At 46.4% G+C, this 27,838-nt stretch overlaps 1 protein-coding gene across 1 annotated transcript; it reads right to left on the bottom strand.

Annotated features, from left to right (window-relative positions):
• Positions 1–620: 620 nt before the first annotated feature.
• mymx (myomixer) lies at positions 621–27,704 on the bottom strand. Its single transcript, XM_079169540.1, has 33 exons — positions 27,130–27,704; positions 26,478–26,567; positions 25,062–25,205; positions 22,306–22,452; positions 21,646–21,837; positions 20,744–20,827; positions 20,372–20,490; positions 20,160–20,274; positions 19,986–20,063; positions 19,758–19,873; positions 18,286–18,448; positions 14,648–14,784; positions 14,420–14,519; positions 13,867–14,016; positions 13,465–13,614; positions 12,670–12,926; positions 11,408–11,543; positions 10,943–11,137; positions 10,417–10,569; positions 9,281–9,498; positions 8,776–8,959; positions 8,525–8,680; positions 7,773–8,153; positions 3,841–5,733; positions 3,333–3,467; positions 3,125–3,199; positions 2,943–3,029; positions 2,742–2,833; positions 2,537–2,622; positions 2,393–2,450; positions 2,070–2,287; positions 1,498–1,665; positions 621–1,402 (listed from the first exon to the last, which is right to left on the bottom strand). Exons 1-33 carry the CDS (start codon positions 27,616–27,618, stop codon positions 1,149–1,151), a joined length of 7,020 nt encoding a protein of 2,339 aa, XP_079025666.1. The 5' UTR covers positions 27,619–27,704; the 3' UTR covers positions 621–1,148.
• Between the last annotated feature and the right edge of the window lie 134 nt (positions 27,705–27,838).

Raw genomic sequence — 27,838 nt, 5'->3', positions numbered from 1 at the left:
TGCTTCAAGTGCTTTAAATTCAACAGCGACTCCCAAACAACAACGCACAAGTAAACAACTCATGACATTCCAACTTATTTAGCGTTTGGACCTTCAACTTTCATTTTCTTCAGAGCCTTTTCTAGTTCTTCACGTACTCCAAATCCTCCAAGAATGTTTTTTAAAAAGTGTAAACAAGTGAGCCATCTCCCTCTCTGCTGCAACTAATCCGTCCCTCAGACATCTCGAAGGAAATCACTGAATATTTTGTAATGCTGAACAGTATTATTTTGCAAACCCGTTATGCATATGACTCATTATGCAGCCATAATGTCTGCAGAGGATGTCTGGTTCATCAGCATAAATGCTGTTGATTATGGATTTGTTTGAATCATGTCTTTTTAATATGCAAAAAGAAGGCTAATGATGTGAAGATGTTCTTAGCCTGGCCTGGCCTTTAATCTCGCTCTTCATCTGATCTCCTTTCTTCAAAGCCTCCAGAGACGAGAACAAAGCCTGAATAACAGACACTTTCACCACAACTCTATTAAAAATAGATATCGTCGTTGAATAATCACAGCCGAAGCAAATCATTGGTTTTGAATGTTTTATTATGAATAGTCTTTACTACATTTTGTATTTAAAAAAAAAAAGTGTTAATATCAAACAAGCTCAAGCAGTATCAAACTGCTGATTTTATTATAAGGAAGAAAATGTTTTGGTGCACCACACGCTGTACATATTGTTAATGCTTGGCCAGAACTGAGTCAGCCTCTAAACCGATTCTCTACTGAGCAGGCCGGCTTCTTTATACAGAAACCGTTTACTCAATAACTCAACAACCCAAAAACTATAAAAAGGAAATATGAAATAAGACCGGCAAGAAAATGTGTTTTTTCAAAGAATCCCACTGGAAACTACACGGTGCACACTCACACAGTATTGTCCCTTTCACAAGAAAAATTACAAAGAACAATAGAAACACTCAGAAGGACTGAAAGTGATTTATACAAAACACATCAAAAAATAAAACCGTGGCAGCTCTTCAGATCATAAATACAGTCAGTAGTAGCGTTTTTTTTTTTTTTGCTTTTCAACAATTATGTGCACTGCACATTAGAAACTATTTGTAAAACCCCTTTATTAGTAAAATCTTTTTTTTTTTAAACTCAGATGTCCCTTTTCCCGAAGAACTTTTTGAAGACGGACTTGGTGCGTGGCCTTGGCAGGCTGGTGTAGCTCCTCAGAGCAGAATCCTGACAGGTGTCCTGCTGCCATCCAGCAGCGGCCAGCAGCGGAGGCCCAGAGCTCCTCCCGCCCGATGACTTGTCTCCAACCACAAGAGTCACGCAGTAGTTGGAGCCTCTTTCCGGGCCTCCGCCTCCCGGTGTGTGCAACATGGGCTTGATCCTCTGAAACGTCGCTGTGGGAAAACAGTGGAGAGGCCAACGAAAAACATCTGTTTATGATTCCTCAGAAACATTATGTATCATTTCGTTTAATAACCGCAAAACTCACCTGACGTGAAGGAGTGGGAGCGGCGCTTGTTGCCGAGCCAGTCCTCGCTGCTGGAGATAGGGGAGTAAGGGGAGGAGGAGGAGGAGGAGGAGGTGTTGTCTCTGGACGCTCCAGACAGCCTGTGAGTCACTGTCTGCTTCAGACTGTCTTCATCATCCTCATCGTCATCTAGCGAGAGACAAACGATTATCAAAAGCAGACATTAAGAACAGAAGAGACCGGGGGACAAAAAGTGAAACATTTACTGATGTAACAGATGTGAGCTCCTGTGATACTCCAGTTGTTTTAATATGTGGTAAGACAATACCATAGCTCCCCCTAGTGGAACATACTATGCCTGCGACAGCCATTCACCATTTCCTCCCATGGCTGAGGGGGCACTTATGATAGACTGAAATACTACAGAGCTAAATGAAATCCTGAGTTCCTTTTTCAACTGTTACCTCCAGAGTAAAAGAGCAAACAGAGTGCATCCTCTGACCACCAGTGGCTCGGTGGGGGCTAGTCACTGGCCAACAAATATAGGGCGGGGCTTGTATTGCCACGTGCGAATGTGGAGCAGACGGCCTTACCACGGCGGGCTGCATCTGAGGAGGAGACGGTCGACCGCTCATCCACACTCCTCAAATGACTCCGCGGCATGTGACTGAGCTCTCTGGTGAGGACGAATGTCTCTTTGGTTTGGGCGACGCCCGGCGGCTTGCGCCTGGGGAACGTGGAGGTGACCTCGCGGCGGGGGGTGCAGTGGCATTTGGCGAGACCGTGACATCCGGAGCAGAGGAAGGGCTTTCTGGGAGGTGGGGAGGGGGAAACGTTTCGTTTTTTAATGACACAACATTGCTGTAAAAAAGTTTGGAAGCAACCTTTCAAATCGAGAGGAACCGTCACATCTTACAGGGAAATGGGGAGGTCTTGATCAGCGGGGACACTCGAAGACGCAGACTCACTCAGGCCTTTTAAGACATAAACAAACAAATGAATCCCATCATTGTGATCAGTTCAGAATTAGTAAACACTAGCTCTGAGATAGAATGTTTACCTGTGTTTGCTTGTATTTTCATCATCCATTTCTTCATCATGAAGCGTGAGGAGGCATTGAGCAGGTATTCGGACCCGTCGCGGAGCCTGAGGGCCAAGAAAAGACCACCAGTCACATCCTCAGCCAGAGAGCGGTCGAACACACAGCTGTCTGCATCATCTGCACAACATCATCATTATGATTTAGTGTGTGATTAACGTCCTACCGTAGTCTACAGCAGTTGGGTTTTTTGGTGTACTCTGGTGCAGGCGAACACTCGGCTCCCATGAGGTTCAGCGGCAGGCCGCATGCGGAGCTCTGCAGCGTGACACAGATTAATCACTGTTGACTTCATAATCTCCAATTCAATTATTTATCATCTCCGTTCTCTAGGGCTCTTATTGTTGTCGGGTTTTTTCCTGCTTACCCTCAGGGTATCCTTTCTGTCCTGGTAGAAGCACAAGGTGTGTCCGTATAGGACGGCATGGTAGGAGCTCCAGCCTCTGGAGGCGGCCTGTGGAAATAAGATAAGAGTGTGTGCTGCTGCTGACTGCGGGCTTTACATTTGCTGACCGTGCTGGCTTACACAGAAAGCTGAGCCTTTCTTACTTTCTTTCCTCCCAGCTGCAGCTTGTGCTTCCTCTCCAGCGTCCCCTCCATGGACTGCAGCTCTGGCTTTCCACTCTGAGAGGGTTTAAGTTAACGCCGACGTTAAGACAAAAAAGAAAAACTCTCTCTCTTTCTGGTTAATCTTAAGAGCCACATTTCTAAAAAAAAACAAAACAAAAAGAGCGTAGCACATTGCAGTCACTCTTACCAGGTTGATACAGCGGCCTCCTGTGGCCGTCGAGTCTTCCTGCTTCTCCGCGTTGTCCAGGCTTTGCGAGGCTTTTCTTTGCCGACAGACGCCATCCACACCCATGTGAACTGACAGTAGACTCATTGATTGGTCCTGTTCAGGAAGAGAAGATCACACGGTCATCCCTGAGGATGAAATAGAAGTTGCTCATGCTTCAATATCAACACCAGAACAGGGATAAACGCTACAGCTACAGATTCAGGGCAATAAATCACTGTATAAATGTGATACCACAGTGTCTACTACTGTTTTTATAGGTTTCTCACTGCTGTGAGCACAACAAACAACATTTGGATCCCTTCCATCGTACTGGTAAAGACATATATCTCAAATCCTGAGCAAATAAAACCAAACATGACCCCCATGCCTTCATGCCAGCAGGAAATATGTTTTAATTCTGTAATTTGTGTAAACTGATAGAGTCTCAAAGGTTTCAACATCACAGTATCTCAAACGCTGACCTCACCTTCAAAGAACCTGCATGCTCCTCCACCTCCTCCCCCACCTTTGCCTCCTCCTCCTCCTCCTCCTCCTCCTCTCTGTATTGATAGATATATCTCTGATTGTCCCCCACATCTGGCAGCTTCACTGGATCAGATGCCGTCTCGTTCACAGCCACTGAGGCCTTGCCGGCTGGTTCCCTGTTCGGAAAGGCCGACCAGGACCTCCTGTCTCCTCCGGTGGCCCCTTTGGGGCTCTGCTCCTTGTCGTAACCCAGCAAGCTCTGAAGGTAGGGGGCCAGTTTAAACTCTGCCACGAGGAGGTTGGGCGCTGAGGCTGTGACCAGGTTCCTGTAGAGCACAGCCGGGGTCTTGGGCGAAGGTGAGCGGTCCGAGGGTCCGTGGTTGGGCTGGTACATGATGTCTGAGCAGATGCTCTGTCTGTAGTTTGTAGTCCGGTTCCAGATGTCCTCCAGTTCTTCCTCTTCCTCCTCAAACTGCTGGCGGTCGAGGGGGACGGGCTCTGTTTCTAGCTCTGCTGATGGAGCCGATGATGTTAAAGGGCTCCCCTTCGTTTTAGCGCAGTCGAGACCCCCCACCTCAAAGGACACGAGCCTCCCCACCACGCCCTTGGGCTGCGGGTTATCTGGACACGGGGCCTCGGTGCAAAGCTTGATGCTGCTGGAGGTGGAGATTCCAGAGTCCACCGAGTCCTGGCGAACACTCACCGTCGACTTCAGATTCACAACCATGTGAGAAGCTTGGCTCAGACACTGAGGTCTAGGACTCTCTTCACGCACGACCTGGGGTCTCGCATGTTTGTGATACTGGTGTCCATTTAGGTCTCGGATGAGCGTGTGGACACTGGGGCATTCGTGTTTATGTGCTGCTGCATTTTGGGCGTGGTTCACATAAATAGGGAAATGGGAATGCTGGCTGGTGGCATCTCTTTCAGCCGTACCGGTTCTAACCTCTGACGACATTTTGTCCAACTCCTGCTCTGCGTACCTGTGCAGGCCGGGCTGGGTTTTCGACAGGCCGTTACACGGCACAGTCTGATCCTCATCTCCTCCCGGGGTGAGAGGAGGTTGTGGTTGGGAAATCTTTTCCACGTCGGGCAGATCTTTCACCGCAGCCGTCGCGGTCTGCGATTCGGGGAAACTGAGCTCTGCTGAGCTGCGTGTGGCGGCGGGAGTGGGTCGAGTCTGTTTGAAGGAGCTCAGGGCCGTGTGTCTCTGGGAGTGGGGGTCCGGATCAGTCCCTGCTCCTTTTTTGGACTCCGGCGGGGCGATGGTGATAATGTCCTGAATGCTGGGGATGAGGGTCATGTCCTTTGGTAGGTCGAAGCTCAGCACAGAGCCCAAAGAGAGGAATCTGCAGTGGCCTCTCGCGTGATTTGTGGTCGTCTCCTCCGAGACAGCATCATACGGAATGATGCTGTACACTCCGGCACATTCTGTGTCGATGTCCGTCAGCAGGGGATTCTTCATATAGGCCATAGCCTCTACCCCATCCCCACTCTTCTGTGAACTCTTCTTTCTTCTGCCCTCCTTCAGCGGCCACGTGTGCGTGTCGTACGCGATCATCTCGCAGTCATAATAAGGCGTCCCTTCCGTTTGCTCCTCCACTCCCATGATTTTCTGAATGGTGTGTCTGCGAGCGTCTCTCTTCCTCTTCCTCTTCTTGCCCATTCTCTTGAGGCTGCTGAAGATGGAGCTGCTGCCGCTCCCCGCCGAAGGGCGGAAGGTCACGCCGGCCGTCTGAGGCGCAGGCGCCGTGGAAGGTGGCGAGGAGGAGGCCAGCGAGAAAGTAGGAGAGGCTGAGGCTGCAGAGCGGCTCTTTTGGCGGGGCAAGGTGATACTCTCGTACACGGGGACCACAGCGAAGTTGCTGTCCTTGACATGCAAGTAGGTACTTACCTAGGAGAAAAGAAAAGGATATTAGGGGAGCTCTCGTGTCGTTGAGACTGTAAATGCTTCATTGCAAACAGTTAGCCCCAGAGAGACTCATGCGTGGAGCCCTGCAGCCCTCCGCGAGAACAAGAGCTGTTTTATGTGTTACAGATGAATGATGTTACAACAGCGAACCTGACTAAGACCATTAGCTACTCTTCTTTTCCTCCACGTCCCACACATCCAAGAAGACAATGGATTCAGGAATGTACAAGCCTCACACAGCAATGCAAATGTATATATATATATAAAAAAAAAAAAAAGAAAGAAATGAAAATTAGATGAAAGGACAAAAGAACACAGAAACAAATGCAATCGCACACTTGCGGGACTTAATCAAAGTCATATGTTGCTGCACATGCCGTCATATGCAGCTGTAATGGCTTGACCTTTCAACTCTGTGACTAATCTCTTGTTTCTGTGGAAGCCCCAGACTATAAATCACGGTGTGCAGTCTGGGGGCCTTTCTTGAAAGGTTCAGCAGTTTGTGGAATACTGCCTGCATTGGCGTCTGGGACGCAATCCGGCCCGGAAGGCCATTTTGGAGCACAACTTTCATAGGGAGTGAAGGTGAGGTCACTTATTTTACACAACCCCAAGGCACAGCGGCGGGAAGCCGAACAAGACCAGATCTGCATCGAGCTCGCAGTGAAATGACAGAAGGGGAAGAGAAAGGGCTTCTGTCAACATTCACAGCGGAGAAGGAGACGGTGCTTTTCTTACTCATCACCCCTCAGTCTGTATCTGCCATCACTGCTCTCCAGCTTTAAAGCCTGGCTCACTGAACGAGTTGAGCTCCGAAAGAAAAGTTTTGATGACGGAGGAAAGTCCTGATTCATTGTCTGATTTTCAGGTGGGAATTGAACCATTTATCCGAGTTTACACAAGACAAGCTGACAGGGCAAAGTGACTGCTGACAGATGAGGTGGACTCACATTGACAATCTAAAAGATACACATTTGTTTTCAAAGCTTACTTAGATAAATCCTTGTTTTTAAGGCTGGAAGGTATGACTCCTTTCAATCCAGTTTCTTATGCCACTTTTATTTACAGACGTAAAATAACGATGTGTTTGGTTTTGGTTGATTGTCCATATTATAGCAACTTGTGAAAACACACAGTTACATAAAGGCAATACATTTCCTCTAAAAACAGAACAGACTTTTGTTCATTAATTGGAGATCATATTATAGTATTACTACACTTCTGTCATTACGTCTGTATTTTCACAAATGGATTGTAAAATCACTTTTCCCATCTCATTGGAATGTGCTTCATTAAAAACAGAATTTATTTGGTTTTGGATTCATGTAAGTAGGAAAATTATGCCTTTTGACAGTGAAATGGTTTGTTACCTTTTCTCACTTCGCTCACATTTACTGTACATTTTCCAGCCGCGGTGACTCTCAGAGACGGTGCGAGTGCAAATATGAAAGCTCTTTGGCACGACTCCTTCCCCCTCACGCTCACGCCTGGCTCGCAGGCGAGCAACAGCCCAGTGAAGCCGAGGACCGGCCGTACATCGTAACACGGGTTAGTGGAACATGCTGCACCCCGGAAAACAACTGCACACGGCATGCAGTCCCCAGCACACCTTGAGACGCAGCATGCAGCGCCAGTTCACACCACGCAATTTACCTCATTTGCACTCTGCCGATAAATCTCTCTCTTTCTCTTTAAACTACCAAAAGTATTTTCCAAAAGCCCCTGGCAGCGCCTCCAAAAGCTTTTAGTGGCAGAAGATTGAGGCACAGTGGGCTGAGGGAGAAAATGGAGGGAAAAGTAACACATGAAGGCCAAAGGAGAGGGAGGAGTGAACAGCAGCAGATAGCCAAAGGAGGGAGATCCCATGCAGTGTCACTACAGAGAATTGGTGTTACTGCATTGGCCTTTTGGAAACAGCGACAAATATCATTCCCTTCAGCACTTTCGAGGGAGAAATGTATGTAGTCAACGACAGTGGTGTTTGGTGACTTTCAGTGTGAAGTAATGAGTGTGTTTCTCACCCTGTGGACGGGCTCAGAGGTCTCCTCCATTACCTCGTCCGTCCTGGCCGGCGGGTCGAGCACCTGAACCTGGCTGTCGCCCTGTCCCCCAAAACTTAGGATGAGGTTGACCGTGCCCCCTAAAGAAGGGCTGCCTGGCTCTTTGAGGACCACAATGGAGGATTTGGGAGACTTTGAGGAGGGGGCCTCGCCATCCTGCGGTCCGATACTGTTCATAACCTCATACCCATCCTCGAACTGCTTGTCCTCCTGCTGCTGCTCGGTTTGTCTGGACGGCAGCGATGAGGGTTGGCCGTCTGCTGCTGCCTTTAATTGGTCCTCATTGGCGGTGATGAATGGGGACGGATGGGACTGGTGGGCCTCTAGCTCAGAGGCTAAGCTCTATGTAGGAAGCCATGGAAAGATAAGTTGATAAGTATTCACACTGGTAAATAAGTACTGAATATATACTACTCGTATTTTCAATAGCAGGAAACACATGTGAATGCCCTGTTAATCTTTCAGTCCCTGAATGTTAGGATGTTGTGACTTATTATGATGATTATTTAGATTATCATGATTTATCGTTTCATTACGTTTTTTATTATCCTGTGGATGCCAAAAACTTCAGTACTGCTTCCGGCTCTAATATAACTTGTTTATACAACGGGTAAAAAATGATGTTGTACAAAAAAGCTTTGATTTTCAAGGGCTTTATTTTTTTTTACACCTATAAGCCTGTTCCTACAATAAATGCCTCTCTGCTTTTTTACCTCTGTCAATGGAGTGCACGCTGTGGCCTCAGAATAAATGTTATCTTGTGAAGGCTCCTGTCTACTCTTCTTGTGAAGCCACTGTTGTTTCTGAGCCCTCCAGTGCACCGAGATCCACCCGAGCATACTCCTCAGCTCCTCCATGCGCTCTCTTACCTGCAAACACATTACTCAGGGTTTGTAAAAAACAGAAATAAAGAAAAAACAACAATATATTCAAGGGTTCGCAGTGAGTCATCAGTCGCGCTCACCATCTGTGTGAGGTGGTGTTCTTTGTCTAACAAATTCCTCCCCGTCACTGCCAGCTCATCAAACTCCTCAAACTTTTGCTCGATCTGCATGTCCAGCTCGGCAGCGAGCGGCCTCTGGCCCTCCCTCCCAAGATGCAAGGCGGAGTCTGAGAAAATGCACGACCGGGTGTCTTCTGTCCATGAGCTGTTCAGAGGAGAGGGGGGAGGTGGCGGAGGAGACAAGGAACAGGGCTGTGAGAAAAGCCATACATTCGGAAAAAAGACAAAAAAACATGAGAATGACCAGACTCTCCCTGACAGAACAGACATTCATCGCCTTGTCACACTCGGCCCAGGAAACGCGCGCCGGCCTCCTCCGCACGTCTTAAATTATACACCAGGGAATGACAACGAGAACATCTTGTTCTTCCCATTGAAAATACACTGTAATGGGCAGATGTTCTCGCAAAGATCATTGCGAAAGAACGTCTGGAAAGGGAGCACGACGTCCCCGCGCCCTGCTTACATCATGGCGAGGTAGCTCCTGAAGAAGTCCTGGAGCTGCACAAACTCTCGCAGACGCGACCTGTTCTCCGTCGCGCTCTTCCCCAGCTCTCTCCAGCCCTCCAGCATGGCCTGGATCTTTGCCCCGAGCATGTGCACTCTCTCTGGGCACAGCTCCTCCAAGCGAGACGTCTGGTTCTCCATCTCCTTTACCTCCTCCCTGATGACCTCATAGTCAATCTGTGGAGAATCACAACAAAGATCTATCATCTCCCATCATCCTCTGTATCACTCAAAACAGCCTGTACCAATTGCATCTCTGTCTGACTATGACCTCACCCCCATAGCATTATGCATATAATTCGGCTATGGACCCATATGGTCTGCATATGGGCTGCCACGCTGCAGCGAGCTAGCGATCTTGACCACTTTTTTTTACCTCCTCTTGACGAGGCGGTAATTAATAGCGCTGAGGGTTCTCTGGGAGTAACGCTTCATAACGTTTCTCGTCTACAGCGGGCCTCGAGAACACTGAGTTGTGGATGCCTGCCTGCTGACGGCACAGTTATTTCAGTTCGGGGGGGGGGGGGGGGGGGGTGAAGTCATCTCTGCTCTTCAATGGTATCGAGTCCAGACAGCTGTGTGTGTGCGTGTGATAAACATACCGCTGCCCAAAAAATGACTCACGCAGGACTTTACCAACATCAACCGTCTCCAACCCCTGTGACCCCCCCTGGACGCAGAGAACACGCCCCGCCAGAATTGCTCACAAACGCACATGCAGGCTTTGAGAGCGAGCAGAACAATGATTCACACAAGGCGTAAATAAATATCCCGTTTGTATAATAAACTTTTGCACGCTCTGTGTGTGTGTGTGTGTGTGTGTGTGATTGCATGGTGCAGTTTACATATTAAATCAAACACGGCACAAAGCGGGGTGGGCTGGCTTTTTTTTTTTTTAGATGTGAGAAACAAAACAGGAAACAGGCTGTGGAACAATGTTTTAAAGGCTAGTGTGAGAAAGAGAGAGAGAGGGGGGGGGTTCTCCTTTTTCACTACAGAGAGCAAAGATCAATAATCCAAAGTCAATGGTTTAGAGTACAAGATCGTATTAGCACCAGTGAATCATTTTGAATGTTTACGCCGTCCTCCTCTCACCTCCAGGTGGTCCTGCTTCTCCTGCAGAGCCTCGAGGCCGCAGCGGTCTGGCTCACACTGGACGGCCATGTCTGTTTCCTTCTCCAGGATGTCCAGGCCCAGCTCCTTGCTGCGGCACAGGCACTCCTCCACGTGCACCGCCAGGCTGGCGTGCTGGCGAGGGCGCAAAGTCATCATGAGCACTCGTGGGATGTCATTAAGTCATTATGCCTTACTGAGTGTTATTTGTTTTCCAACGAGAGCCACATTGCAAGTTAGTGTTTTCAAATGGTGTCATGGAGTCCCTTCCGTGTGTGTGTGTGTGTGTGTGTGTGTGTGCTATTTTGACAATTGTTCTGCTTTCTTACCAAGAATAAATCGAATTAACGCAAAAACACTCATGCGAAGGGTGGCTCGTTTTGGGGCCTATTAAAGTACGTAGCCACAGACAAAAGGAAACCAGATGTGGCTCTATTGGTTTGTGCAGCTGTTTGTGACAGAAGAAAAAACAAAACCTTCAGACATAACCCGTCTCCCGTCTCCGTACCTTGCTCAGCAGCTCATGGATGGCCTGGTCGTGGCTCTGCGACCGGCCTCTTTCCCTAACGGTGTCATTCAGCATCTCCACGGCCTCTCGTAGTTCCTCCACAGGGTCCCCCATGCTTTCAATCAGGGGCTCCCCACCGCCACTGCTTTGGAGTCCCAGCAATGTAGGAGCTGAGGAAATCTCACTGTGAAGAGGCTGTTAGTTACAGAGAGAGAGAGCGTTGTTTTCAGTCGGGTCCAAAATCATTAAAAGCGATCTGTAACATTTTTTCACGTGTGGTATCTAGCCACACAGGGAGTTTGTGTTTGTGTTTTTAGATATTCATCACTCCTAAAATTCCATTCACCATGATTGTATTGGGTTGGTGGCAGCTCACATACGAAATATCTCAAAACCAAACCATTAGGTCAAGAGAGTTTTAATTTAGGTGAAATGATCCTTTAAATGCCACTCTTGGTGTCTCACCTGGCCCAGACTGTACTGACTGCCGCTGAGCTCCTGGCTCTCCTCCAGCTCCACGCGCTCCAGGAACTCTGTCAGCATTCGCGTGTCCTGCAGCTCTGAGTTCTGCTGGGTCAGGGCACTTTGGACACGATGGTACCTGGGAGACACACACACACACACACACACACACACACACACACACACACACACACACACACACATCCAGCAGGAATGTATTAACGACCGGCCACACCTCAACTTTAATCCGCATATGTGCAGAACAAACCTGCATCCTTCAGCAGAACCACATTACAGAGGCCGCAAGCAAGAGTGCTGTTTATGTAATCATATATCATGTGTCACATAAACATTTCCTGTACTTCAGAGCATGAAGGTACCCTGTCCGTGCAGAGTTTATGTTTGAGATGGTTAAAGGAGCAATTTCAAAGGGTATTTTTTCGAGGATAAATGAGCCTTAAGTTGCTTGTATGCAGTGTTAAATAATGACATCACCCCAAGTGTCTCACAGCTGCTCAGTGGGAGCCTCCACCTGGATCAGTGGTTCCTCAGACTGCACCAGTGTCCATCCCTTCCCCATCTTACACCCCCACCTATGGAAACACTTAAACTGGGCCCATTGCCTTTCTTTATTTTCTTTGGTCAACTTGGTGTTCTTTACAGAGTCTGAACTTGTGTTTATGGACACAGGTAGGTACGTCCAGTGAACCGGCCGACTTCGTGGGCAGCCAGCTGCTTTTTGAGGGCCAACTAGGGAGTGAGAGGCGCCCTCTTGCAAACATGGAGCAAGTGACTCTGACACACACTGACAAGCTGCGGGTGAAGTGCATGTCAGGACTGTGGGGTAGACCTCGCTAAGTGCTGCATGAATCACAAATTAATAAACTCGAGCCGTGCAAAGAATGAGCGCATGGAGAGTATTTCGTTTCTGCCAACTTGGACAAAAAAAAAAAGCAGCATAGAAGTTCTGTGGCTATATATATATTTTTTATGGTTTATGGTTGTTTATCTTAAATAAGAAACGGGGATTTTATGAATAACCTCTTCCATGTTGGATTGCAGACATGGCAAGGCCAAACCTGCGTCCTCTTTGGAAACGCTGACAAAATTCCCTCTTCATTTCCTGACCACAGTGTCGAGCGAAAACCACCAGAGTGTGATTGTTCGGATCCATAACGCGAGTCTTCCGCGATGACAGACGTCAGGGAGCTAACCCGACCCTCTCCACCCTCCTCCTCCTCCTCCTCCTCCTCTGACAAACTCACTTTCTTTCCACCTCCTCCATGCGCGCTGGCAGGCCTTGCGTGTTTGGGTGACTGTGGCTGTGGAGACGCTCCACCTCCCGCCTCAGAGCGCTGAGCTCCGGGCCGCGGGCTGCCACCTCTTTCTCCAGCAGACAACTCTCCCTCTCGGCCATGCTCATTGTCTCGGGGTCACCGGCGAGAGCAGATTCCTTCATGGAAAGCTCCACGGACTCCAGCCAGGCCTCCAGACTGCCCAGGGCCTGGAGCACTTTCACAACCTGCGCAGTACAGAAGCAGAGAGGCTAATGAGGAAGAAGTCTTGCTGCAGTCATTTCCAAGTGATTTTGGGGCACTGCCAAAACAACCAGAGGTGATGTACTGCACAAAGTAAACAATAATAATAGGCTTTCCTAATGGAAGCGCATCATGCTCTGAACTACATCTTTTTTGTAATAAAAGACTCACGCTTTCCAACTAAGTCATCAATCTGGGGGGATTTGCAGCCTCTTTCCATCCCATAATCGAATTATATGGCAGCGCGATTTATATCCCTTGGATTACCCCTCATAAATTTTGGGGAATATACCTTGCAGACTCTTCCAATTAAGATGGCGAAGATGAAAGTAAATGAGATGCTAACCACGAGTGTGCGTGAACAGCCCAGGCTGAGGGCCAGCAGGAAGCTTCTCCCAATGGGAGAACTGATCCAGAATCATCTGTCATAACCATAACTTTCCCCTATAACTTCAGAGGTAAGTAGAAGCCGGGGTATGACTCAAGAGGAGTGCCTGTTGTGAGATATTTTATGAACCTTACCCGAAAACCCATTTCCTCTGAGGCCTGCAGAAACACTGCGTTCCTCTGGTGCCTCCTCCGCAGCTCCTCCCACAGCACTTCCAGCTGGCTGAGGAACTCCTCTATCTTGGCGCTGCCCGCGTGCTGAGCCCGGACCAGCCCGTGGCCCTCCTGTTGATGGAGCGTTAGGCCGATGAGAGCATGTGACGACTAAGGACTGGGATTCACATTGCGAAATATCGACCTAAACTGAAGCTTGGGGCAACCAAAGATGAAATATCAGCTCGTTATTCGATTAATACACAAACCAGGCCTGTCGAGGTGCCCAGTTGGCAAAATGTGGGGGATATTTTCATCCAAGACATTCATCCAGTGCTTATGTTTGAAGACAAACTGTGAATACGACAGTGTGCCTTGGCTTACCCGCTTGACCACCTCTATCCTGGCCCTGTTGGTGAGAATTTCTTGCTCCAGAGCGTGTTGACACCTCCTGGCCGCCTCCAGCCCCTCGAAGCTGGCTATTGAACACACCTGTGTGGCCATGGACACATTGTCTTTCAGCCAGGCCAACGTCTGAGATGGAAAGGGGCGCGAACGGGGGAAGAGACAAACAGATTAAAAGAGGCATTTGAATAACGGAAGAACAGGAGCGAGGGCATTTAGATGCCACAGGAAGCACAGTGACCACGATCCACGGAATGTTCCTCACACAGTGGCACACCGGTCAGCGCACACAGTCACAGCTGAATGCATGACAGCTTTGTCTCATTTAAAAAAATGTGACATAATGTCTGTGGCCGGTTACAAGACAAGGGTGTTGTATAGCTGACGAGCACCACTGCAGCGCTGACAGTCCATAGCAATAAATACTGAGGGTGAGGTCACACGATTTTATTTATGAAGCATTTTTGTTTGAACAAAGCATGGAGACGGTGTTGAAAGGTGACTTCTGGCGTAAAAAAAGAGGTCGGGTCACCTTGTCGGCAGACACAGTGAACTTATGGAGCTGTGTGTGAAGCTGTGGGTGGCCCCGCGGGGCGGCAGCAAGCTTGGGCTCTGCTCTGGGCTTCCTGCTGCTGCAAAGAAAACACTGACATGTGACTCCAATTATGACTTACATAAAGACCTCTCATTATGTAAGTGGCAGAGAGAGAGAGAGAGAGAGAGAGAAAGGGAGAAGTAGAAGCCAGGCCAAAAATGTCACCTTTCCCCCTTCAATTGATGTCTGACGATGACATCATTGGCACAGGCAGGGCCGTCTCCCGTGGGTGAAGAGGTGTGGTTCGCTGACGGCTGCTCCTGGCTTTGTGTTCTCCTCCCGATCCCCCATTCAACGGTACTCTGTGGACAAAAGAGTCAAAGTCTCCATCCAATAAATGTTGACTGGATGCATACACATGCTCAAACGGAGGATTGTATACTGGGGGAGCAGTCACAAGTTGCTGTGGCTCTTCTGCTAATGTGAAGGTTACAATGCGGCTGGAGGCCGGACAACGAGGACAGCGTATGATACAAAGTGAAAAAACCCGGGCCGAGCTAAAGATACAAGCGTTGTCTGTCTAACAGCATCACAGTGGGCAATAAAAAACACTAAAGATGGCAGTGAAAGTTTAAATATGTTATAATTGCTTCATGAATGAACACATTAGGTCTAACGTGGTTGCCAACATGTGCTATACCACTCTGGTGACTAAATGAGCCGATGCAGTTGGAAATATGAGCAATTTTTTAAAATCCCCTATCCCCAACCGTCATTAAATAGCAGCAGTGTTTTTTCAGCCTTAGATACAGATTTCCATGGGCCGTTCGCTCTCGCTCTGTGTAGAGTTTGTAGCGAGGTCAATGCATGCGCTGTAGACCTTGTCTATGTGCAGAAATAAATGAAAGACGTCAACGGCCACTAAGCCCCTTTTACGACAATCTGAGTGCTTTAAAGGTTGGCCAAAGGACTCTGCAGCAGGGTTTCCAATGAGAGCTGCATGGATCTGGACCGTGACAGAGAACACAGTGGGATGACGGTTGGTCTAGTTACCGACAGCAGTCCACTGCAAACATCTCAAACGTTGTACTGCAACAGGATCCAACAGCAGTTATGTATTGTTTTTTGTCTCTTGCTTTTTACATTTAAAGCATGTGGTTTATAAGTAAGGTTTGTTGCTTACCAACACTGGCTGGCCTAAATATGAACCAATGAAATGAGCTGTGGATTTAGTAAAACATTCTCTTATGCTGACATTTCTATGTCTAACTATATGAATAATGCAGACCGAGCTGTGTTAATTATTCTATATAACATAATGTCTTTTTCATATGCCAGTAAAACAGTGCTGACACAAGTAAGGCCTCTGCAACAATCAGCAAGGCAAATATGCATCTGTCAATGCTTTCAAACAAATCTAAAAGGCTGAATTTACACGGCGGCCAAAAAGCACAAAACAGTCATTAATAATGGTGTTTTATGGAGTAGCTTTGATTTGACCGATGTTATTTTCTGACTGGGCTTATAGAAGAAGTGAGTCAGAGTGCTGGAGAAAAGTGTCGCCTCCGAAATTATGCAAGAGATGTCGTAATTTAAAGAGGTCTAACATCATTTACTAACATGCCAGTCATTTTATAGGCCGCTCTGAGTTTCACGGAGGCAACATTTCTGTGCTGAAGCTGCAGTACTAACGAGCTACTGCGATTCATTTGACAGGGCCGATAACCATCAATGACGTCTCCTCCCCAGATATCTGCTTCTGTCCTTCATCCTTCACAGTGGCTTCCACTCTAAACAACTCATGCACTCAACATCCGTATGAGAAATAATGATGTCAGCCGCGGCCAGAAAACATTGTCCTTCAATGACTCGCTGTCATTTTCAGTGGTATTCTGTGTTTTTAGACCTCATCCAATCATGTCCTATTCCAGCATTCTTCTCCCCGTCTTGGTGCTGTTGATTCTTATCTGTTCTCTACTGATCTCCTCTTCCCCCCCCCGTGTGTCTTTCTGCAATGTGCGATGAAGTGATGTCAGCCAGGAACTATCACTTAGCACCAATCCCATCTGGTCTGCAGCCCCGGCATCTGGCTATAATTAGTCAGAGAAACAGACGATAGCCATGTTTACCTCCAGCGACAAGAGGCCATACTACCGCTGACACAGACGTATAGTTTGTAATGCACGTACCCGTACGCATGCAGACAATAAAAACCTTGGCCGTTACTTCTTTTAATCTACTGAGTCAAATTGCACCAGAGAAGGAGAGACTGCCAGAAAGAGAAGTGTGTATGTTAGCATGTCTGCATGAAACATTGAAAGCGCTGTCTACCAGCACATATGCAAATGCCTCAGAGTCACTATCGGCACGCAAACCTGTGCAGCTGCATCTCGTACCTTTAAAAGATTCTGTAGCCACTGCAGCGCACCCGGGGGCCGGAGTTGAAGTAAAGTATCTGACAAATTACTTTTACTGTTCAACTTGTGGTCAAACAGTAAAACTAAGTTTCGCCTTTTGGGCTCCGGGGTTTTGTGCGGGGTGTCTTATTAGTCCTTCCATAAAGAGTAACAAGAGGGGCTCTGACAGACAGAGCACCCAGGTGACTCCCAGTGCAATAAAGGCAACGAGCTCAGCGCCTGCCTGCTGGCGTGATGGCTTCCTGTCACAGGTGGCGAGGCTGTTAGAGCCTAAAAACACGAGCGGGGAAATAAACGGAACCAGAACCACAAGGAGAACGGAAAGAGTGAAGTCTTCTCTCATCCCAGCATCTGGGCGCTTTTTCACTGGGCAAAACGAGGCCGGAGGCTCAACAGGCACTTCACATGAGCTCAGGGTCAACAACGGGAGGGTGGCGTTGCATCATGGGATACCTCTGGGCTGAACACAAATAGCCACTGTGCATTCACTTGCGGATTGTAAAGAGATTTAATGTGCTAACTTAAAAGCCTAAATATACACATAATTACTGGCTTTTAACCTACCGCACACTTAAGTTTCTGGATAGACTTCTAAAAGACGCCAACAGTGTTTCCTTGTAGGTCTATGAGCAGTGGGGTTACTATAGGAGCTCCCACGTGTTCAATAAAGTGCTGGTAGGCCTCCAAGATGAGGAATGTCGTGTCTGAGGAATCCACATGCTCTGCAGATTATCCGCTCACCCCAGACTGACCCACAGGCCATCTATTATTAATCCAATGACTGTGTACTTTTGTTCGAGCGGTTGAAAGCCATGCAAGATACTATTCTACCCTGCAGTTTTGGTTCGGAGGGGAAGGCTTATTTGCTCTGGCCCACCATTCAGCTATGTTGTACTGTCACGGCCTGACAGTTTTCATGGAAATTTGTGGAATTCTTGTGCCAGGGTAAATAACACCTCCAAAAGCTCTTCCTGTGACTCCTAAAGGCCAAGATTCAGAACATTTACCGACTTGGGTTACAGTCATGAGAGAGAGAGAGAGACTGGTAGGAAACGTTACATATTGCTCTATTCTCTACAGCACTGGTGTTTGGGTTTCAGACTCACGCTGATGTGCATCCCAACGGGCTTCCTCACAACTCGTACCTCAGATGATGCTATTGAGTGCAACTAACTAGCTGGTAGGATGGAAAACCAGCAGGTTGTTGGGTGCCAAGACTGGAAGCCACTGCTCTACAGCACATCTGACAGACCATAAAAACACTGTTATTTAGGAAAAGAATGCTGCTTAAATAGTAAATCAGCTATTTTCCAAACCAAAGGACAAAGTGCGTCACTTTCTGCAGCCACAGATGTCGTAGGACTTGAAGGGGCTGATGGCGCTGTTCTCTCAAGAGCCACAGTGCGGTTTCTCCTGTAATAGAACGAAATACCGAAAGCTACTTACCACGCAGCCTTTCAGACGATTCTGCTCCTCCTTCACCTCCTTTCCCATGATCCTTTGCGTCTCCGTTCCCACGCTGCACTGGGGTTCTCGGGCTGGTGTCAGGGGGTCGGCATCTTCCCTGGTGAAAGCGGAGCCAGTGGGAGGGAGTGCGGTCCTGTCAGTCCTGCAAGGAGGAGCAGAGCGGGAGGTTACTGTGGTTACTGGCAGCAGAGCTCCAATTATGGCTCTGAAGTTTTCCACCAGTGTTTGTGTTATTTGGTTTGAATAGCTATGAAACGCAGCCGATAAGACAGACGAGATGATGTAATATTTGGATCTAAAGATAGCCCGCTGACATGAGAGGCTCTCAGCCTGAGAAATGTTTTGGAAAGCAGGAGATGTTGGAGATGGATGTCAGAACTGTGGCCTTGAGTTACCCCTGACCGTATTCACTGTCATCAAAATGGAAAGTGTTTAATCTTCTTTGTCCAGGTATTGTATAAGGATTGCATTGTTATCCATTGGCCAGTCCAACACCTTAATTAATCCAGTAGAACATAAAAAGATGAAAACTACTGGACGGACTGAAATGAAATTTTGCATGAATATTCATGGTCCCCAGAGGATATATCTTTATACCTATATCGATATAGATATATCCTAATCATTTTAGTAATAATTATAAACTTAAATTATACAGCACTTTTCAGAACAAAGTGTTGAAATGTTATGACCTTTTATATTTTGGACATTATTCCAAAGAATGCCACGTTTCACTATGCATAAGGCTGCAACAGATGTAAATAAGTCAGTATGGACCGCAGTGCACAATCAGTATATAAATACTTGTAGCTCGGTTCCCATTTTACCACAGCATTTAAATGTGTACTCATTAAGTAGATATTGGTTCTGATGGTCTAAAAAGAGTCTAATGATGTAAAACTCTGGACTCTTACTGAAGGCTATTAAAGCATGCAATAAAAATAACAAAATATTCTTGTAAACTCGTTATATCTCAGATTCAGCAGACTATTCACGGCATTGACGGCATGATTTTAATAGTGAGAAAGAGAACAGACCGCTCTGCCAACTTGAATCAGTATCAAGACATTATTCACCTCGTACAGTAATCAAACACATGGTCAAATTCCAAAGCGGTGCAGAAAACGGAACATTACAAACTAAACCAGTGGGTGGTGAGTGATGCTCTGCGTGGTGGTTGGTCTCCAGACGTCCAGACAGACCGGTCCTTGACTTTGCTTATAATTTTTCACTGATTCAAACCCAAATTCAACAAGGCTAATCAAGAGAGAGGGAGAAAATCTTTATACAATGGAAAAGGCTTTTTATGTCGGGTACCAGAAGAGTAATAACAGAAAATTACAGTTCCAGCTCAGTGGAAACCTGTGGAGGACCAAATTACCGGGTGAAATGGCGCATGTACTCCCAGGGCCACCAAAGTTGTCGGCAGTGTGCTTGGCCTGCTGTCTCACCTGAAAACCTTCTGAAGAAGCGCCCAGCAGTCCTTCACCTCGCTCTGTTTCTGTGCGACGCCGGCAGCCAGGGCAGGATGGAGATTAGACACCTGGGACACGCTCACATCTAGCATCTACCACACACAAGGCCTGTAGGTTAGGTAGAGAAGGCTTCTGCAACACACCGTCAGCATCTGGTGATGCAGTGCTGCTTTAAATGTCAAATAAATAAAAAAAGATTCCCACCATGATCTGACTGGCGATGTCGCGTATTTCTCTATCTCCAAAGCCGTCCAGCTCTTTGGACGCAGATATGCTTTTCCACTGAAAGAGATGGTGTGTGTCAGTAAATGTGTGCGAAATGTGAACCTCAGATCTAATCAGAAGAAAAGACACATTAAGCTGCCAGGGGAATTGTACCATGTTATTAATAGCAAACAAGGTAGTATCGGCCTGTTGGTAGAAAGAGGACACCTCCAGTGCCAGCTGAAGATTTTCATGGTGGTTTTTCAGATGAGACTGGACCTTCAGCCACCTGCGCGGAGAAGACGACACACAAATCAGTCTTCTCTCTAGATGGAAGAGGTTTCATTCAGCACACCAGTTCAACTTGGGGGACATTTTAGGTGTACATTTTGTTGATGTGTTTCCTCTTGCTGGAGATGTTTTTGACATCTGTCTTCCCTTGTTTCTCCAGCTTTAAAGCCAAGTGGTTGATCTCCTCGTGGAGGTTTCTGTATAGCTGCTCGTCCTGCAGGGAAACAAGGGGAACACAATCCAACTATGACCTCAGCTGTCTTTGCCATACACCCTGGGAGACAAATAATAGTCAGCCATGGATAAATGACTGGGAAACCTCTGCAGAATTGGATTATAAACTATTAACATATGGGAATGTGGATATTTTTTACTTCAAGAATGTTGTAAAAAGGTTTTTCTTCTTTAAAAATCAATGTTCTGTTAATTATGAATGGCTCTATAGCTTGTTCCATTATGACACTCACCTGCTTCAGATCTAAAATTCTCCTGGTCAGCTGCATTTTGTCAACATTTCCCCCCAGGACGTTCACCAGAGACTGCTCCTCTTCCTGCTGGCACACATAAAAGTCAGTGTTTATAGCCCCTATTAGTTCTTTTCAGAGGCACCAGGATTAAACCACATCAGCCCTGCTACCAAGCTGCTGAGCAGAAACAGCCTTCAGCATTAGGTGAGGACTTGATACTAAGGAAAGGATGAGTGGAACTAAATGGAGAATGCAGTCTCCTCTGGGGTTGGATGTTTTATAGACTTCATAAGCAACATCCTCCGTTACATTCCCACCACTCCATTATCAATCATTAGGTCCCTTGTGCCAGACATGAACAGAAAGATAAACACAGACCGAAAACGCAGATTGCTTTTTGATAATGACGGGCAGATGTTTTACACCGGTGAATATACACAAACAAGACACGTCTTCAGGATACTGAGCTAATTTCCTGTATTAGCAAATGCAGTTATTCTGCACCAATTATCTTGGACGACTGTGGATCAGAGCTGCATGTCCAGTCGTATCTGCCTCTGGGCCAACTGTTTTTGGTTTTAGCTGTTCCAGTCGGAGAGCTTCATTGCGTTTGTGGTTAGATAAATGGGGAAAGGAGGGGAAGAGATTTGAGGAGGTGGTCAAAATTAGAATCAGAATTATGAAAAAGGGTGAAATGTCTGTGAAATTCAATTAAAAGGGACATAAAAATAGAAATCCCGAACTGCTCAAATTGATGAAAAACAACCAATATCATTGAAAAATGCTTATAGTCAATACTTCACAAAGTTGAACCATGATGACAAAATGGGTCAAAATAGTCACCACTCTGCATTTAAATCCACTTCTACACAACAGAAAAAGACAGGAACGTTTTTCTTTACCTTCTCTTTAATCCACGCCTCCAGCTTGTCCACCTTTTTGTTGAACTCCTGCAGGTTCTTGGCTCCCCCCAGGGCCCTCGTCTGGTTTGCAGCCGTCTGTTTCAGGGTCTGCCACTGGTCCCTGAGCTGGCTGAGCTGCTTCTTCACCAGATCGGAGGTGGGGTTCAGCTTGCAGATCAACTGCTCACCCATCTTTTGAAACAGAAAGCCCATGCTCATTTTAGGTGTAGCTCAGACGGAGCCGCCAGACTAACAGAGGGAAGTGGCCGAGTGCATTTGAAAGCTCAAGTTTGTCAGAGTCATTGCTTATGTGCCAGCAGGCTTCACAGATGTTGGAAAACCGCCATTTATTTCTTGGATATACCCTCGAAAAAGTCTCCCGGTTCTGGGTGGAGGTTAATTATCAGCAATGTACCATTTCCAAACATTTTCTCCTGAGCGAGAAAGTATAAACTGGCTTGACAGAGACGTCTGGAACACTGAAAGTCTGCTTTTCTCTCTGGTCGAGTGGAAATGCCTACGAGGCCATTATGTTAGGTTTGCATTCAGATCTCCATTACCTGTCAAAAGAAGTTTAAATAAACATTTCAGTTTGAGTGTGGGTTGCTGTGAAGTGCTCGCTCAGCTAGAGTCCGTCTCCGTGTCGATTCCTTTCCTCACCTGGTTGAGTTGAATTAGGGTGTTCTCAAAGTCTTTGAGGTCTCTCTGAAGCGTCTGCGAGGCTTCCTCCCAGTCCTGCAGGGGGCAGCGCTGAATGTTACATCCATCCTTCAAATCCTGCAGCTTGCCTTTGATCCACGCCTCTGCCTTCATCACAAACAGACACAAATGTTTAGGATGTGCTCCACGCTGTGCACGTTATAGTCAACCAGTTACGTCTGTTAACAGACCTGGTTCAGCTGTTCGATGATATTGCCCTTTTATTTTAAAGGTAAATGGGAGCATGTATCAGCTTTGAGATTATATAAATGATATAGTTAGGTAACATGGCTGAGGATGGCTTCATTCTTGCATCACTCATGGATCACTCATGGAAACATTTCTATGAAATTCATATCTAGAGCTTTCACAACTGAGGCTCATCTGCAGCCCGCTGGTTGTGAGACGTGGATTTCTGCTCAAGAAGGGAGCAAACAGGCCACATTTTCTTCCCTGACTCAGAGTAACACGGAGCTTCAGACACATCAAGAGCAGCCCTTTGTTCTCCGATGTCATGTTATGCAGAGCAGAAGTTTCTCTTGGCGAGGGCCCGGGCTCCGTTGCATAAGTCTTTGTCTTGCAGAGCTGCCTTATGGCAACATCTGTCGGGAGTGAGAAACTGCGAGCCAGGTGGCCAAAGTCAGAAAGTGTTGGAAAGTACAAAATGTTTGTTTTCTGCAAATAACTCCGTGTGGAAGTGAGTGACCCGCCCAAGCGAAGTCAAAATAATTGAACGGATTAATAAATCAACTCCGGTTCTACCGCTTCTCAAGACGGATCCCAAGCGAGCCATACAATTGATGCTTTATTTTCCACAGTGTTGCTATCGTGTAGAATGTCAACTAACAGTTAAGCTCACAAGTGAGTTGTCATTTCCCGAGGAATATAGCACAACTGACGATGAATAATACACTCTGGAGTAAGCCTTTTTGGATCAACAAAACATCAAGACCACACATGACACGGCCTCTAAACAACTCTTTGCTCCAGATTAAAATGTGATGTCACTTCTCCTCAGAGAGGCCGGTCATTAACTTTACAACAACCCCCCTCCCCCCCCCCCCCAGTGGAGGCATTTCTGTGTTGAACAGAAGGAAAAGAGCTTGACAAAACAGGCCTGCCCCTATCTGCTCACACTGGCTCCCATGGCTTTATAATGACCTCATACAGGAAGTCCATGATTCGCTTGTTTTTTTCCTGTCCGCTCTCCACAACAATTGTCTGTTTATCAAAATGTACAGTAAGGCCTCAGTCTGGCCACAAAGAATAGACTGCTAATGCAGGCAGTTCAGATTGTATCGCCCCTTCTGATTCTTTTGTGAGAAATCTACGGCCACACAGGGAAACGTGGCTGCAGTCAACATGGACCAGATTTAAAAATAAACTCCATGTTTGTTGATGATAATCTGTAATCAGAAACCAGCCTTTTTTCAGTGCTGCTTTTCGTTACTACAGGCTTCAAAGGAACCCACTTTTAGCATCTCAACTGGAAAACAAGTGCGCACATCTTTACACTTTATAAACTGTTTACCAACAAGCCACATTTCTAGCCCCTCTGGTAATGCAACTCGGCCCCCGAAAAGACTGCGTGAGCGGAGGATTCTCGACTTTCTCTGTCATGAGAAGGAGACGGTGAAAGGCGAGATGTTTTGCAGAGCAGCCTCGGAGACAGATGGCCCTCAGCGGGCGCTGCGCTTCTCCATGTGGTGACCTGCTTTGCTCTCGTAGCTTGAAACACTAGGGGCCTTTAAAAGTCTCTCTCTGGAAAACTCACTTACACTTCGACAGCGATGTAATAATGAAATAACACATTTTCATCAGCGACAGCGGTAAACCAAATCCCTGTAAAACAAGCAGCTCCCCGGGTACCAAAAACCCCTGGTTGTTTAAAGTACTCTCTCAAATACAGCTCAAATACAAAAGGCTGTTTCCTCCAAATGCAAACTCCACTTAAGAGCAAAGGGGACGCTAAGCTTGTTAACATTAACGACATGCTACAGGGCCTGTTTTCAACACATACATACATCATATGTTTCCACATCCTAAATTAATTTCTGATTACTGGAAGTAAAACAGCCTATCACTCGGACGGCATGGTGACGAACGCCAAACTGCTGGACAAAATGTCCCTCGGCCGAACTCGCAGAAAAATGTCCTTGTACACTGGGGTGGACGCAGCGATGAGATAACACAGCCAGTTGTGCTGCTTGGCCGAGTCTCTGCGGGCCATAGGCGTGAAGAGATGGAGCCAAACAATGATCTCATCCCGAAATAATTGCTTCACTTGTGGCGGTTTCCCCTCCCTCCCTTCCCTCAGCCGAACACAGCTCACACACATCAGTTCTCGGGACAAAATAAGAACCAGTACATATTTTGTTCTCCTCGCAGGGCCCTTCCATTCTGATTTCATCTCAGCAGTGCAACTTGTTGCCTTTGAGATAACCAGCTACTTTTGAGCAGCATTTTTTTTTTTCCTTTTACATCAGAGGAGATGATAGATAAGTTACTCTGGTTTCATTTAAAAGGCTTTAATACATCTCCATCTGCATATTCTGGAAAAGTGGAGTGGAAAAGCGCACCCTCCTCAAAAGGTTTTAGTAGTTTCTAATTATATGAGGGAGCTGTGCAGCTCCAAACCAACGCTGCATGCGATAAACCCGCAGGCTGACCATGACAAACTGTTGATGGTGATATTGTGTATGTATGCGACATTTTACCTGCAGTGCTTCCTTGTTGAAGAGCGAGTTGCGCTGAGTGAAGCAGTCACTCTGGGACGTAACCGCTGCCGACGCTCCATTCTGTGTGTGCGGATGACTGTCTCTTCTTTGAGGCTCTTTCTGCTGCGATTCAGGCACTGAGATCTGTGTGAGCGCACAACAGAACGACAACAAAGTGTTGAAAACACGATGGCATTTTGACTGTTACAATAATCAGATAAAACCTGAACACCAGATGATGCTTGCCTCTGATAAAAACTTTCTTTTTACCATACAGAGACATTATAAACTTAGTCTGACACCCAAGGTCCCTCTTAACAAAGGCCTACTGTCAGCACTACGTGAGATGAAACGAAACACGACTGGCACCAGTCGAGCATTCCCGCTGCTCTCCAATCAGGAAACATCTGGGCACATGAAGGAAGCAGGAATGGACAGATCCTTGGATGCCTGACGTTCTTTTTTTCTGTCAGCCTTACATGTAAACATATCACCTTGAAAAGGACTTTTGATGGATCATGTCATACCTGAACAGGTAAAAGCACCACCACCTTCTCTCGTGTAATTATGACCATTTTTCAGGTATTTGCATGAATAACACATGAGAAGGAAGAAAAGCGAAGTATTGTTGTGGTTACAGAATAAGATGCGATGTAGATGAGTGCTGTAGTTTTTTTTTTGTCCTAAAAGGGGAAATGAGGCCATTGCTGTGTCAGTGTGTTATTATAAGCAGCCTCCATGAGGACTTCAGCAAGCCTTTTCTTTTGTTAACATCTTCCCTGACCTCATGTTTTCCAGTGAGCCCTGCCTCTGCACGGTCTGCTGTAACAGAGCACTTCATCCACAACACACACCGATGACTTCAACGAGAAACAGGCCAAATCCAACAGCCCATTGACTTTAAACAATATCCTGCAATATACGTGCTATTTTTTCCTCCTGTGGACTGTTTCTTTAACACATTGCAGTTAAAAAAAAGAGGACACAACAGGCTGTTTGTGTGGCGTTCAAAGACACGCAGCTCTCACAACTTAACTGGTTTTCCACCTCTGTGTGACTTCGCTCCAAATGTATAACATAATAAACTGGTTAAGTTTGGCGAACAGAGCATATGACTTCACTTCCTAAACTCTAAGAGATCAATTCCACAGCGAGCTAACGTTATAAAGAGCGCACTGTCTCACAGCAAAACAAATGCAGTCTGAATAAAGTTAGGAACAAAATTGCACAAATCTCAAAAACTAAACACTCATTTAAAAAAAAGTATATATTTTAGGCTTAATATGATAGTCTTAGGCTTTTTTTTCCATTAAACTTCTATTTACCGAGATAAAAACACATAAAGTCATTTTTACTGAAGCTAGCTGTTTGTCATTTTAGTTTAGCAGTTAGCTAACGTTAGCATCTTAACGCTACCTGTTGGACGGGTTTCTCTCCGTTCAGTTTCCGCCTGGTTAGTCCCTGCGTAGGCTGAAGCTCGTCGCTGCTGTCTTTTCTGAGTAAAACCTAAAATATGAAGCGGAAAAAAAACTAAAAATCAGCAGGTGGTAGTGCGGAAAATAAGCCGTAAATAAATTGAACAATCTGGACAGGATGACAGAGATAGTGGAAGGCAAAAATAATATTTAGGATTCTTAAAGCAAAGACATCGATCACGTTCTGTTGGGGTAAGTTGCATTTGTAAAATAATGTCATAAACCAATATCTCAAAACAATTTTATAATGAAATTACCAAACACAGTGTGTTTTGGGTAGTTTTTAGCACATACACTGCTAAATTGTACTGAATGTTGAAAAAATATATATATATACAAAATGTCTTTTTCATGCTGAGTTTGAGTTTAATGTCTTTGTTTGAAAGTAGAGGATTTATCACAAAGATTATATAATTAATGTTACACATATCTTTGAAGATATGTATAATCTACCTATATTTTTTTCTTTATTAAGTAAAATTGCCTTTTCATTATACTGAAATATTGAAAGAAATCCCACCTCTGTGTGATAATGTATTGTTTCTTTGGTTAATATTTTTGGCATATGTGCATTAGTAAAGTGTGTCCTGTACCTTGAAGTGAGAACTGGGCTTATTCTCACAACTCACTCCCACAATCCTGGGCAGGTGTGGATCTGATGTGCTGCTGACATTGTTGTTGTTATTGTTGTTTTCAGATGTGGACCCTGTGATGGAAAGCTGTGACACACTGTTCTCTGATGTGTCTTTACTCCCAGAGATTGTGATCTTCTTGATGGACCTGGAGACGGCGGAGGGAGAGGCAACGTTCTGGTTCAGGTCGTCCTCAGCCGCCATGTCCTCCCGCTTGTGCCTCACGGGTGCTACCTGCTTGGCGATGGGCGACACGAGACAGGGGCCGTGCGTGCAGACCTGGGACCGACTGAGGTAGAGCGAGTTCAGGTTGTGTTGTAGAGTGCAGTTATCCAGACTCTGGCTCTGCAGATAGCTCTGTGTAAACTCCTGGCATTTTGGCACTGCCGGGACTGACAGCCTAGTCCCAATGGTGAAGGGCTGGACCTTCCTCACAATGCTTTCAGACATTGCTGGCAGTGTCCAGGTAAGAAAAAACAAAATATTGTCCAAAACGGGAATAAAGAAAAAAAGAAAGAAAGTTTTGTCACATCCCTTTGTACACTCTCCACACTAACCAGCTCTGCCTGTCCGGTCTCTGTTCAACAGGCAAGTGGAGGGCTGAGCAGAAAGTGGAGGGAGAGCTCAGTTCTCCACCTTCTTGTGCATGTTGAGAATGCACAGCATACAG

Source organism: Pholis gunnellus, assembly GCF_910591455.1.
Source record: "Pholis gunnellus genome assembly, chromosome: 11".
In the NCBI taxonomy this organism is placed as follows: Eukaryota; Metazoa; Chordata; class Actinopteri; order Perciformes; family Pholidae; genus Pholis; species Pholis gunnellus.
Note: the sequence above shows the minus strand (reverse complement) of the source record. Positions and strands in the feature narration are given on the sequence as shown.